General features: G+C 31.7%; 1 protein-coding gene across 3 annotated transcripts in view; it reads left to right on the forward strand.

Annotated features, from left to right (window-relative positions):
* LOC144962766 (dynein axonemal heavy chain 6-like) overlaps positions 1–14135 on the forward strand; it is an 88063-nt gene that overhangs the window by 8590 nt on the left and 65338 nt on the right. For 2 of the 3 annotated variants that reach the window (XM_078896004.1, XM_078896006.1), the window contains exons 7-22: positions 576–712; positions 995–1162; positions 1683–1798; positions 2706–2768; positions 3280–3544; positions 4198–4372; positions 4712–4908; positions 5316–5371; positions 5756–5773; positions 9620–9773; positions 10154–10382; positions 11101–11227; positions 11531–11637; positions 12272–12504; positions 13433–13555; positions 13741–13914. In XM_078896004.1, the coding sequence (XP_078752130.1) occupies positions 576–712; positions 995–1162; positions 1683–1798; positions 2706–2768; positions 3280–3544; positions 4198–4372; positions 4712–4908; positions 5316–5371; positions 5756–5773; positions 9620–9773; positions 10154–10382; positions 11101–11227; positions 11531–11637; positions 12272–12504; positions 13433–13555; positions 13741–13914 (2342 nt within the window). The remainder of the gene's footprint in view (positions 1–575; positions 713–994; positions 1163–1682; positions 1799–2705; positions 2769–3279; positions 3545–4197; positions 4373–4711; positions 4909–5315; positions 5372–5755; positions 5774–9619; positions 9774–10153; positions 10383–11100; positions 11228–11530; positions 11638–12271; positions 12505–13432; positions 13556–13740; positions 13915–14135) is intronic. The other variant, XM_078896005.1, reaches the window with a different exon arrangement.

Here is a 14135-nt window from a genome sequence, read left to right on the forward strand (position 1 = left end):
GCCACATGATAAAGCATTCAGGGTGTTATCAAGGAGATAATTACCAAAAATAACAGAAATGTAAATTACAAACTGCTCGTAGTTGATTTAGATATTGAGACTGTTGTTCCAGATGCTAAAACAGGTTATAAGAGTGCCTATCTTTGAAAGCCAAAATTATTACAATAAGCTTTCAATATAATTTTTCTTGAATTAGATGTGATCCTTAAGCTAACTTCTATTTTTTGTTTGTTTTTGTTTTGACAATCAAGATTACCAATTGCAGATTTATTCTTTAATTTTTGATATAAAGTTTTTGCGCTTTTGAAAAATTTTGAGAAATTTATAGTAAATATAATATAGATTGGCTCCAGTAACGCAGGTGGTAGAGCATTCCTCTCACATGCCAAGTTAGACAGCAGAAATGCTTTGCAATAGACCAGCACTATGTTCAAAGTTTATCAAGCTATTATTACAGTCTCGGGATAAATCCAACACTATTAATTTTTATGACTTTAAAGTCTAATTGTTATTTATAAACCATAATCTGGGGGACATAATCAGTTGTTCTTTTCTTTGTTTTTTTTAATTCCAAGTGCCGGAAGTCCAAGACGCATATGAACAGCTGTTAGACATGAGAACAAATTTGGGTTGGGTTCTTGACATTCCACGACATGGACCAGATACGAGAGAGAAAATGAAGAACCTGAAAGACATCCCTGAAGATGAGAAGGTGAATAATCAATATAAAGATATGATATCAAATTTTGGAATTAAAAAAAGTATCTGTTCGTCTGAAAAAAAGACAAAAGATAAAAAAATCTTATCACAATATTAAAAATATAGTTAGAAAATTCAATTTGGAGTCTCTTATAAAATCAACAACAACCACAAGGAGTAATTTGCAGTTCTCATTTTGTTGAATGTTGTCATTTTAATTGATCTTTATAGCCTGTAGTTCAGTCATGAATTTGAATTTTTTTTATAGTATGATTCTTTCATTCATATTAAACAGAGTGCTGCAAAAGCCAAGGAGGACAATGGGGACTTCTACTATTGTCTTCCTCGTAATCGAAACAATCAGCGGGCTCGTTACAATCCATATGACCTACAAGTTGTTTCAGCAAACACTGCCCGCTCAAAGCCCATGTATTTCACAGTCAGTGCATCTTATGTAACAATGGTAAGGCAATATTATTTTGTGGTCATTCCATGATCATTCTTTGTTATAGTCTATCTCTATACCATGAACAATAATGATTGTTAGATCTTGATGCCATTATAGGTTTTCAGAATTTTCATAATGAATCATATAGCTGGAAAGAGAATCAAGCAATATTGTCTTTGTTTATTTTTCTTCATGAAAAAAAGATGCACTTTGCATAATATGTGTACTTCAATTTTGAAAAAAAATGTCTTTTGTGTTAATTTGTTGTTGCTGGATGTTGTCCTTTTGTTTCAACAATTGTTGTTTTGATCATTTCTTAAAAACTATAACATTTCTCCAATTCATTCGTTTATTCATTTGCTCATTTATTTCATTAATTGTTTATTTTTTATATAGTTTTTAAAAAAATTATTTGTTCCTTTCATTCATTCATTCATTTATTCATTCATTCATTCATTCATTCATTCATTCATTCATTCATTTATTCATTTATTAACTATCTTGTCAGTTATTTTTTCACCCTTTTATATTTCAGTGTTATGAAACCGATGATAAAATGGGAGAATCGAATGCAACTCCGGCTTTATGGTGGCTTTGGGAAAGGCGTCTGTTTTACATGGTGTTTAAAATTCCTGTCTTTGTGAAATTTAGGTAACACTAATCTTAATGTCGTAAAAACATATACAGTCCACTCCGGATAATCGCAACACCCTGGGATCAGTGTAAATGTTGTGATTAACCGAAGTCGAGTTTCCTGTCCACTTTTGCAACATTTTACACAAATATTGTAAACTTAAACCAGTAGTTGTAAACATTGTTCTTAGTCCATCACAAACTGAGCAATTTGATTAAACAAAAACCTTATATGGCAGCCCTGTATAGATTTTGACAAGCAAAAGCAGCTTTGAGGCAACCCGACATCTTGTTCAATGTTGATTCACTGTCACTCTTTTGTACTTAACAATTGCAAGAGATTAGCCATGATGAGAGATAATATGCTCTCGCCAAACTTGTTGGTCACAATGCACAATTTGTTGATACTTTCTATACCCCTCTGTATATGTGTCCAACTATTTGGGAAGAGTAAATGTTCTGAGAATTTAGCTTGATCAATAATCTTATGTTTTTTTTAATGGCCTTTAAATGGAGAATTTGATGAATATTTCTTTCTGTATTTTTCCTAAAACATTATTAGTTATTTTACATCTGTAGAAACAATATGTTCTTTTTATATTTTCACAAAGCATTATATGAGGGTTATTTGGGTGGGTTATAGGCCACTGTTTTGTATCACGTTTTTAAAAATTTCTCATTTAAAGTCATTTTAGCTTCATGTAAACATATGGATTTTCAGACCATTTAGGACATGGTGCTTAAAGTTTCCTATTTTGTCCAATTGTATTTTTGATGAATAATATTGCTCTCAGAAATTAAATCATACTATATCGGTAACTTTGTGAAAATACACTTTAAGGGAATTACTAGTGACTCTAAACATAAACAAAAAAAACACGTAATTTTAATTTCCATAACACAACACTTTTACTATTATTCACAGGCTATGGAAAGCATTTAAAAATTGGAAAAAATCAATCAGCGGGCAAAAGGTCAAAGGACATCAGTAAGTCTCATTTTTGTTGCTTTAATATTTGTATTTCTTGTTGACATTGGATAATTCATTACAAGATTGTTATTGATTAATAATATAAGATTTTCATTAATAAAATGACAACCAACTAGTTCTTTAGAAATATGATATCGACGAAATGATCTTCTCACTTTTACATATAGATAGATTACCTTCTGCAATAGGTGTTCTAGTGCAAGCCATTTTGCTGGTATAATTTCAATGATATGTCGAATGAGGTGTAATTTTTTTCCCACACTTTAATGAAAATGATGAAAATAAAACAGCATGCATTGATGCAGAAACCCATTTCCTAGACTATCCAGCTAGGCATAATAATCTAAAAAGTGTTATCATTTTAAAGTGCAGTTTTATTGGTTTAATTATTCAAAATTACTTTACTGTCTGCTTTTACCACATGAATAATTTTGGTTTGTATTATGCCTTCCTATTATTTAGCCAAGTATACAAATTATTAAAAAGCGATACTCATTTTCATTTGCAGAGGGCAACTGTATAAGTCACTCTTTCTCGCCAATGAAGTGCTTCAGGGTTGCTTGTTCCATGTCAAAAGTCTTTGTGAAGGAGCACGTACCAGTGTAAAAGACGGGGACACCAGTTCTCTCATAACTTTGGTCGTACTTGACCCTGCCACAACTCTCACTCTTCACGATTTTGAAGCTCTTCAGAAAAATCGCTGTGACTCAGCACTAGAACAGTTGAATGTTCTTAGGGAGAAAATAATCGAGATTGTGTGGGAATCATGTGCTGTAAGTTGAGTTTCTAATAAAAGCAGATGTCTGTTATGTTTGTGAAGGCATTATATATATATATATATATAATATATATATATATATTATATATATACGTGTGTCTGTTCAAAGAATATGAAGCAGGCTGTTGTATCAATGCTGATAAGATATAAGAGGTTAAGAGATGAGCTAGGGAAAACACCTCAAAAAAGTGAGTTAGCGGTGAGAAGTGTTCAAACACGAGACATCATTGGAATAAAATTCTGGTATGCAATCTGAGATATGCACTCTTAGATTAGATAACAGTATAATCTTCTCTCTCCGTCCAGGCAAGAGGTGTCATTCATATTATTGGCTTTGAATCTTCTTCTCGAATTTTCTAATAGGTTTTCTTATTCGACTAGCATAATAGTGTCTGTTTCCCCGTAAATTTTAACCTTGTTACCATTTATGGCGTCGTCTTTTAGTGCCATAATGCCTATATGGTGCTCGAGTTTATTCTGGTTACTGTAACGTTAAGTTGACAGTATCTATTACTCGCTACCATTTGAATAGGATGTTAATTGATCACAAAGCATTTCTGTCAGATCTTGGCAATTTATCATTAAACTAATCATTTAGTTAAGGTTTTTCAATATAAGTTATTAATGAGATCATATCTTTTATTATAGACTGTGGCAGAAATGGAGGGAATAACTCAAGGCATCAGAGAAGAAGGAGATAGAAAAGTCCTCATTAAATCACCAGCAGTCAGAGCCGCACTTCTTGCCAGTCAGAAAAACAGGCTAAAAATAAGACAAACTTTTGGAGATGCAAATATGACCAAGAAGGAGGAGGAAGAAAAAAGTAATTGTTTCTGTTAACTGCAGCCAAATGTTTAATAATCTGTCTATTTCAGAGAAAATAATATTAATAAAATTTGGTGAAGATCTTTGAAAAAATCCAGATAAATTATTTAGACTTAATGTTAGGATATGGTCTTCTTCTAGCTCTCGGTTTCTTTAAATCATATAATTTATTTTTACATATTTTGAAAAAGAAAAGTTACTGATCTGTTAATATTTTTGTTTTAAAATAATTCCTGTTATCTTTCCTAAAAACAAATGGACTACTTTATAGTTTTACAACGCAATATACTTCTATTATGTTTCATAGTTGTCATTTGATAATTGTCTACATTTTCAGAAAACAAACCTCTGTATGCGGAGATTGCTGAATGGCGTAAGATTCTGGCTCGTCTATCGTGTTTTCTTAGATGTGTGGACTACATCTTCCAAGACTTGTTACGTCACCTTGTGTACTCTGCCGCCCAAGGCCTCTTAGATCATCTTGTGACTTCATACCACTCACAAGATGATGAAGATTCAGAGGATGATGATGATGTAATTTGATATCTGGGAGCTAATATCTTCCTTTGTCTTTAAATATATTTTCCCCTCATTGTGCTTAGTGTAGTAAATTATTTTTACAACTTGATTCAACAGTACTAGTGGTCCAACTCCATCAAATCGACTAGCATTTGCTATCAACCATAACTTAATATTTCAAATCGTTTCTTTCATAAAATGTACTTTAATTTTTAACTGTCCTATCCATCTGATGAAAATTCATAATTGTTTAGAAATTTAAAGATCAAATTTATCAGGTGTGCCTGAAATAGAATAAATTTAATTAATTCAATTGACATGTGATATAAATGTTTTGCACATGCTTTTCTTTAGACCTCAAACACCTGTCATGTAAACAAATGTTAGAAAATATATCGTAATTTTAAATTGTATTTCTGCAGGATGATTCGATTTCACAAAATTCTGATTATTCAACACCAATTGCATCCTCTTCAAGGTAATTATGATAAGTTTAACAACGTTTGTGCGACCATTTATTATTTTAATCATCAAAGATATCATCATCATCATCATCATCATCATCATCATCTTTACCAAAACTATTTCCAATATTACCATAACAACAGCAATGACATGAAAACCACAATCACCATCCCCGCCTCTATCATCCATCATCATCTGCGTTTCCCTTATAATTATTATCGCTGTCCATTAATGACACGCAACTTGCGTTTTGTATTTTAAACTTGAATGAAACATTATCTTAGTTTATTGCTAAATAGATGAATTTGTGAGTCAAAGAATAGAATGATTTGACAATATTTGATAAGTTGCATTTACTTCTATTATAATTGATATTTTTGTTTTCTTTATTTGAAAGACCAAAGCAGCAAATCAGGTTTGTATAATTCATATCTTGCTCACATCCATTGAAATTTTAATCACTTGTTAGTTCAGATTTACTTGCTGTTGTATTGTCTGTTGGTTTTATTTATTTACTTAGGAGGTTTAATGACATTACTTGATTTGTTATTGGATGGTGGTATATAATAGAAAAGATATCACATTACTTTTTTTAAATCGGTGGAGTTGATTGCCTGAGAAATTAGAAAATAATTTGTCAAAATTATGAAATTTTGATTTTATTTCTATAATTTACGCCATTTTACTGCCATACCAATACGTATGTATCTATTTCGTAACATTCACAATTCCCAAGTCTTTTGTTATGGGCCTCATGAAATAGATCAATTCTCCTCTTAGTTGCTTTGTTTTCTTAAAATATGGTTGGTCAACCATTTTTGTTTTGTTTAAGATACATGATTTTGAATAACCCGATTATTAGACAAAGCAACATTTAATATATTAAGTATAATTATTGTAGTCTTAATGAAGGCTTCTATGTTATAGTGAATTGGCTGGCAATAAGGTCATGTGATTTAAATGTTTAATATTTCTTTTTCAAATATTTTTTATATAATTATTTTTACAGTTCAAAATTACCTATCATATTTGTTTTTTTTTTCTAACGAATTTGTCAGACAATCATTTGAATATCAAAAATACTCCAAAGATTTTGAAATAATAATATCCATGACATGCACCAGCAACAATTTCGATATGGAAGCTTTCAGCTAGATTTGTTACAAGGCACCAATCCATTTGAAAGTGATATTTTTGATTTTTCTTTGCACTGAAACTCACACTTTATTAAGTTCAAGACACTACAATGGAAATGGACGCAGACAAACTTGTCACTGTTTATTATTGTATTGGTTGCACAAAATTGCCCTGCATTCCACAAAAATCAGACTCAACAACAACAACACCAAAACAAGACATCATGAGTCAAAATAAAAGGGGAGAGAACCCCCAAAAAGATGACAACTTTTATTGTAGCCAGAATTCACATCAAATGGATTGGTTTTTATTTCAGAGTAAGTAGACTAGTGACTTAATCTACCGCATTGAGCTTTAGTATAGTGATAATGCCATATTAGGTCAAAGACTCTTCTTCTTCTTCTTCTTCTTCTACTACTACTAGTTCTACTTCTACTTCTTGTTCTTCTTTTTCTTCTTCTTCTTCAATCAGGCGTCAATGCCATCATACTGGTGACAAGTACTGCGCCATGTCATATGCGCTCAGAGCGGACAGAAATTGTTGTGTACTTGGTGCTGTCACTATTCCTTCTGGCAGATTGTTCCATTTCTTTGTGGTTCGTGGGAAAAAAAGCTCTGTTGCCTATATGTTGTGTTTGATCTGTTGATCTTGTATACCAAGGATTGGTGGTATGGGTGCTATGTCTGCGTTTTGACAGTTGTGGATTGGTGCTTGCTGAAATGTTAATTTATGCATGATGGTATCTGTAAAGGGTAGACTTCAGTGGTTTGAAGATGTGTTACACGGTATAATGAAATTAAGTTGATACATTTGAGTTATCAAATTATTGTATTGAAAGATAGGTTACTTTTGATATTCTTCTGCCCCCCCCCCCCCCTCAAAAAAAAAAAAACCCTAAAAAAATACAACAAAAATGAATTTAAAAAAAAAGAAAATCCAAAGAATGGAGAACAAAAGCAACCACAAAACAAAGAACGATAATATAATATCTGACTCCTCGACAGTGCGCCGTTCTCTCAATCAATTATCATAAGCAAAACAGTAATATTTATAAAGCGACTTTTCCATTACAAATGCTCAAAAGTGTTTGACTATTTCATCAGAAATCCTCATTCACACCATACACTCACACACACACACATACACACACACACGAGCGCACACATATACACAAATACACACAAACACATACATACACATACACATGCACACTGTTAACAATTTGGATTCATTGAGCACTCACATATTCACATCTATCAACAAATACACTTACACACAAGCACACGAACAAAAATGTATACACAAATGCATACATGTATAGGCCCTGGTAAAGGCAATAAGGAATAACCAAGTAGCAATGTATTAGTATACTAAAACATGCCCATACTAACACACACACACACACACACACACATATATATATATATATATATATATATATATATATATATATATATATATGTATAACACACACACACAACAAACAAACACTCACACACTGAGTGACTGACTGAGATATATGGACAGATAGATAGAGAGACAGACAGATGTATAAGAGAGAGAGGAGAGGAGAGAGAGAGAGAGGAGAGAGAGAGAGGAGAGAGAGAGAGAGGAGGAGAGAGAGAGGGGAGAGAGAGAGAGAGAGAGAGAGAGAGAGAGAGAGAGAGAGAGAGAGAGAGAGAGAGAGAGAGAGAGAGAGAGAGAGAGAGTATGTCACTATTAACTGTCATTGAACATCAACTCAACTCTCAATAGCACACAGGAATTTTTCAGTTCATCGACAAAAAACGTCATTCGATAAATTACATATTTTGAATGAATGATTTTAAAGAATTTCTTGAGAAAAATTGTTTATATTAAATTTTGATACATATTACTTTATACAATATTTGCATTATTCACTTGACACCAGGCTCCCTGCCATATCATCTGTTAGAATAAGTTTATTTTAATCTTTACAGTCCAAGTGTGTAAATCGACGTGCATATTAATGGTGGTGTTTGTTATTGTACTTATATGCACTTGATGAAGCACTTCTAAAAATGTTATCACTCTATGTTGTAAAGCACCCCATCTGTGTTCATTCACTGACTTATTTTCAACCTACTTTTTAAATTTTAAATTTTGAGTATTCCTTTTCATGTATTTCCATTGTATTTTAAATAAAAAGTATTCATACGTCATTGATTAGATAATAAGATTTAAGATGAATGTTGCCTTTTCTTGAGTATACAACATTTTATTCATATAATTTTACTATGCTATTCTGTTCAGGTTGAGGGGTGTGTTCTCTTAATCACTATTACCACGAAGCAAGAAACAAATTATTGGTGTTGGTTAAAGTCAATTATTTAATTTTTAAAACGATACATATAATTCATTAAAAACACAAATGAGCTCATAACCCATCAATTTAAAAAGTCTGTTAGGTGAAATAAAAAAGACAATTGCAATAAATACGTGTGTAACACACCATTGGCATAATAGCAAAGCAAACCGCTTCACAGTGTAAACTCAATTGTCCACATTATTACCGGCCAATTTGTTCACCATGCTTCAAATGGGAGCTTGAAGTCTCTAGATTTGTCAAAGGAAAGGGTAACATGACTATTTAGAATTTTCCAACTCTCCGTTGTTTTGTTCATATCTTTTACAGGTAAAAATCCAACTACAAAAAAATTCTGACCTAAAAATATAATAGATCAAAATTTGAAGAAAAAAAGATCCGGAGAAAAGTAATTTGGTTAAAATTGTATATTATAGAACTAGCCTGGTATACATAATATGTTTGTGTTCAGAAGTTTATAATCATTCCATCTGACAGGATTAAACTATAATTATGATTATGGTGATGATCTATACACACGAAGAATATTCAGGTTTTTTTTGTCACAGTCAGGGCTTCTCTGACTTTATCAACCTAATGTATAACTAAAGAAGACAATCCTTTGGTTTAGATATAGTGGAATTCCTTTTATATTACTATCTTTAAAGATAACACAATGCAACTTGTATTTCAAATCATCATAATGTTTTGTATTTTAATTGTACTAAAAGTGGCCTATCGATAGAGATCTTTTAAAGTCATTTTTTGCACTTCTTTTCTTTATTAAAACAATCCAGAGTGTCTACCCAAATGGAACTTGATTCCAGCCTGAGCTTTTTGTCAGAAAACAAGAACAAAATAGCCAAAGAGCCGTCTTCAGAGCCATACGTGATTCCTCATTATGATTTTGACAGGGTGTCCGAAGTGGAGGGACCTCCTGATGCTGATGAGGTAATGCTCAATTTGAAAGATATGTTTTTTTGTATTTGGTTTAATTTCTCTAAATTACAAGTATGCTCTTCATGAAAAACACATACTTCAATTTTTATAAATTTTAAAACTGGGTTTTGATACTGAATAATTTTTTGTATTCTGATTCACATTGGTATATATATATATATATATATATATATATATATATATATATATATATATATATATATATATATATATATATATATATATATATATATATATATATATATATATAATATATACATGCATTCAATACTTGACATTTAATGTTGAATTATATTAATTATGAAGTTGTTAGGTTGGATTTTGTGTGTCACAACAATTTTTCAATATTTCTCTTCATCTCATTGAAAAAGGTATTGGAAGAAATTCGCAGAAGAGACATCGTTGAGGAGGTGAACAATCCAGTTTTCTCAGTCAACCTTGTTCTGAATGTTCCCGATTTGTCAACTTCCGATTCAGGGAAGCACTCTGTTGATGGAAAGAAAAAACAGAAAGGCCGTGTTAAATGGTCACTACCTGCAGAACAATCTGAATCTGTTGACACTTCTAAACCTGAAACTCTTCAGGAAAAAGATGAAACAAGTATGTTTTTATGTCTTCATTTTAACTTCTTTTGATATAAATTTTTAAGTTGAAATTTTCAATCATGTCTGTGAAAGTTTGCTTTGTCTACTTTTTATTGCAATCATCTATAAAAGCAACATATTTAAAAAAAACTTTAACAGTAATAGAAATTGGTTTGTGGAGATATACTAAATATGATCTTAAAAATCGTCTTGTGCTGATTAGCACATAATCATAATCAAGATTACTGTGATCAAAAGCGATTGTTACATTAATTTTTTTAAATACTGAGGGTTAAAAAAAAAAAAAAGATAATTATCTCTTTTAAACATTGACACAACACAATGCACTTTGCCTGTCAAGTACGCTTCTTGTACTAGCACTCTTGCAATATTTATTAATGCCTATAATTAGGTGCTTGTTCATATCTGAGTTGATTGGAATAATGTTTTTAAAGTTCTAAGGGCTAGGGTTTTGTATCATTGGCCACTGACAACATGTAACATACATTCATATGAATGTATGAAATTGATATGTCATACATATATTTCTGTCACTATTTCGACAAAAAAATATTTCTAGCACCCAACTAGAGAAACATCAACCGCAATTCATATAAATTTCAACCTGTTAAAAAAATCATACTCCGAAAATGATTATTTCCGTCACTGGTCCAGACTCAAAATGCTGTCGTTTAAGCAGTATATTATATTTTGTCTTGACAATCCTCTTCCAGGCTCTGACTCGGAGTACGAGAGTGAGTATGAGACAGGAGACTCTGAAGATGAATCAGAAGGAGAATCTGATAAGGAATCGCCAAGCAACCAGGATCAATATGCTTATCCAGAGCGCCACCAGAGAGAGTCAGTTTTGCTGTTTTGTTTTATTCATTTCATTCACTCATTCATTCATTCATTCATTCATTCATTCATTCATTCATTCATTCATTCATTCATTCATCCATATATTAATTATTCAGTAAGTTTTCATTCATATACACATTTATTCACACCTATTTATTTCTTGTATTGTTTTCTTTCTTTTTTTTTTTCAATGAATTTGTACATGATTGTATAAGTCCAATTTTCTATGTGGTTAATTTGTTAGAGATACCTTTTTTTTAGAATCTCAGATGAGACATACTATAACTTTCATATCATTTTTAGAGCAACTACAGCAGAAAGCAAAAAATCATATGTCAGCTTGTCACCAAGTGCAGCAGATTTTCGTGAAAGCATCCAGTCGATGATTTGTTATTTTGAAGATACTGTTGGTAAGTTATCAATATAATATTATATATAAATATATAGACGTAAATCAAATCAGGAAGGCATTTTCATATTATATATTGCAGATATGTTATTACCTCAACATGGTCTAATTTCGGAGTGAACAAGATACTAAATTGGAATTGAAAGTCCATTAAAAAATATTGATAAAATCTTTTATGCTTTAAAAATAATTTTATTTATTTATTTATCTAATTTTTTTACAAAAATGGATTTGATTTGTGGAACTTCAAATAAATCAGATCTTGAAATTTTAAATTCAAATATCAGCCTCTAGTCTACTCCATTATTAATACTGGAATGAGGCTATGGGCCTCATACAGAGACAATTGAAGAGACAAGGATTAAAGTTAAGATGTGTTGATACATATCAGAAAAATAACTTGAGAAAATAAATTATCAGTCATGAGATTTTAACTCTGTAAAGAGACAAATAATGATTCATATTTTTAATAACCCGCACAAGAATTGTCAACACTTATTAGGCCTATATAAAAAATGAATAGTACTAAATCTTTCGTCACCGACTACATCATTTATAATTTTCGTTAATTGTACAGATGTTCAGATACACTTGAAGATGCTCTTTGTAATCTCAACCTTTATTTTACCATTCAGTTCAAGTTGTGCCTATGTTGCGGGAGCCAAAGCTTGCTGTATTCTATTCTCCTCCAAAACATGATCTGAAATTGAAATTTGATGAAGAGGAGGCTGAGGAAAGACGAGAGATGCAGTCTGAATGGCCTGATCTCGACCTGATTTTAAGAGACGACCCAAGTTACCAGCGATTACTGTCTGGTATGCTGACATACATTGACATGGAAATGGAACTCTTACAGCAGTACACAACGGTAAGAAGATGTGTCAAGTGAATAGTCTTTCCATTTTTTATTTTTACTGTCAGAAACCTCGAAATTACTTTAATTTTTATCTGATTCATAGAATACCCTATTTTGCCACTGACTTCTAGTTTTACTTTATTCGGTAATCAGTGCAAATTCCTATATGAAAATTTATCTTTTAAAAGTTTTTTCATGTAGAAATTTATTTGCTGGTCAACACCCCCATCCACATTTAAAGCATGGTAGTGGAGTAACAAAGATGTATTTGAATTATTATTTATATTATAATCCTGCACAAAAGTTACGGACGTTATGTAATTCCTTTAAGATCAGTTGACTTGTCTGCTTTCTTTAGGTGCGACAAGCAACACATCACAACTTTGACTTTGTTGCAAAATCATAAACTCACTTTTCCACACGGACAGACTCTCTCTCTTTCTCTCTCTCTCTCTCTCTCTCTCTCTCTCTCTCTCTCTCTCTCTCTTTCTTCTCTCTCTCTCTCTCTCTCTCTCTCTCTCTCTCTCTCTCTCTCTCTCTCTCTCTCTCTCTCTCTCTCTCTCTCTCTCTCTCTATCTATCTATCTATCTATTGATCTACTTACCTATTTATCTCTCTCATTCACACACACACACACATACACACACACACACACACACACACACACCTAATACACTTTCGTCACCCAAATTTACACACATAGTGTCAACCAAAAGGAATCAATAATTATTATAATAACAAAACAAAGGTTTAGTGCATATAGGTAATGATTAATTAGAAATTTGATATAATTTAATTGATTTTCAAAAGAACACAAATTAAGTTTTGGCCTTTAAAAAAAATCTGAACAAATGCAAATAACTATTTCATGAGTCCTTTGTTCTTCTCAAAATGTAGAAATGTATGAAAGTATTCACTTTCTTTTTTCTCCTTCAAACAGAATTATGACACATTTTGCATGATGGTGGATCAATCCCGACGCATGCATGTTGAAGATTCAATTGCAAAAAAACCTTGGACAACTGATGAGTTTAACCAGGTTTTGGGTACACACTCTGAAATGGTAAGTATATTGACCTATGGATTCGTCACTGAAAAATTACATTTCTATAGGTTACAGCAATGACAATATATCTTATTTGATATGCTGTTATTTTTAAAACACAAAATGAGTAAAAATAATTAACTAGGTTTTTATTAATGAAATTGATTTTTCTGAAACTTGATCCATATTTTTGTGAATCTCAGATTCGGAGGATGAAGAAAATGCCAATTGCAAGAAGAGTGGCGATGGTGCATGTCCAAGCTCAAGGGTTCTGTGATAGTTGTCTTCCTTTCCCTGAATCTGTTGTGGGAGCTGTCAATAAGTGTCTACCCGTCATTGCAAATAAACACAACGATGACCTTATCACCATTATAAAGGTAAAATATTCAATCATCCGAACTTTTTAATTATCAATTTGTTTTAGGGGAAAAATATCACACTAGATTAGAATTGTTACAGGCATCAGTGCCTTGTGTTTTGATCATATTTTATCATCACGGATGTCGGTAATAAAACTTTTTATTTTTACATAATTGGGAATATTTGGAAAGAAATGAGATGATATTAGTATTTGTCCTTCAGAGCCATTAGGCTCATG

The sequence above is a fragment of the Berghia stephanieae genome, chromosome 1 (genome assembly GCF_034508935.2).
Source record: "Berghia stephanieae isolate SIO BIC M18660-M18661 chromosome 1, UCSD_Bste_1.3, whole genome shotgun sequence".
NCBI lineage: Eukaryota > Metazoa > Mollusca > Gastropoda > Nudibranchia > Aeolidiidae > Berghia > Berghia stephanieae.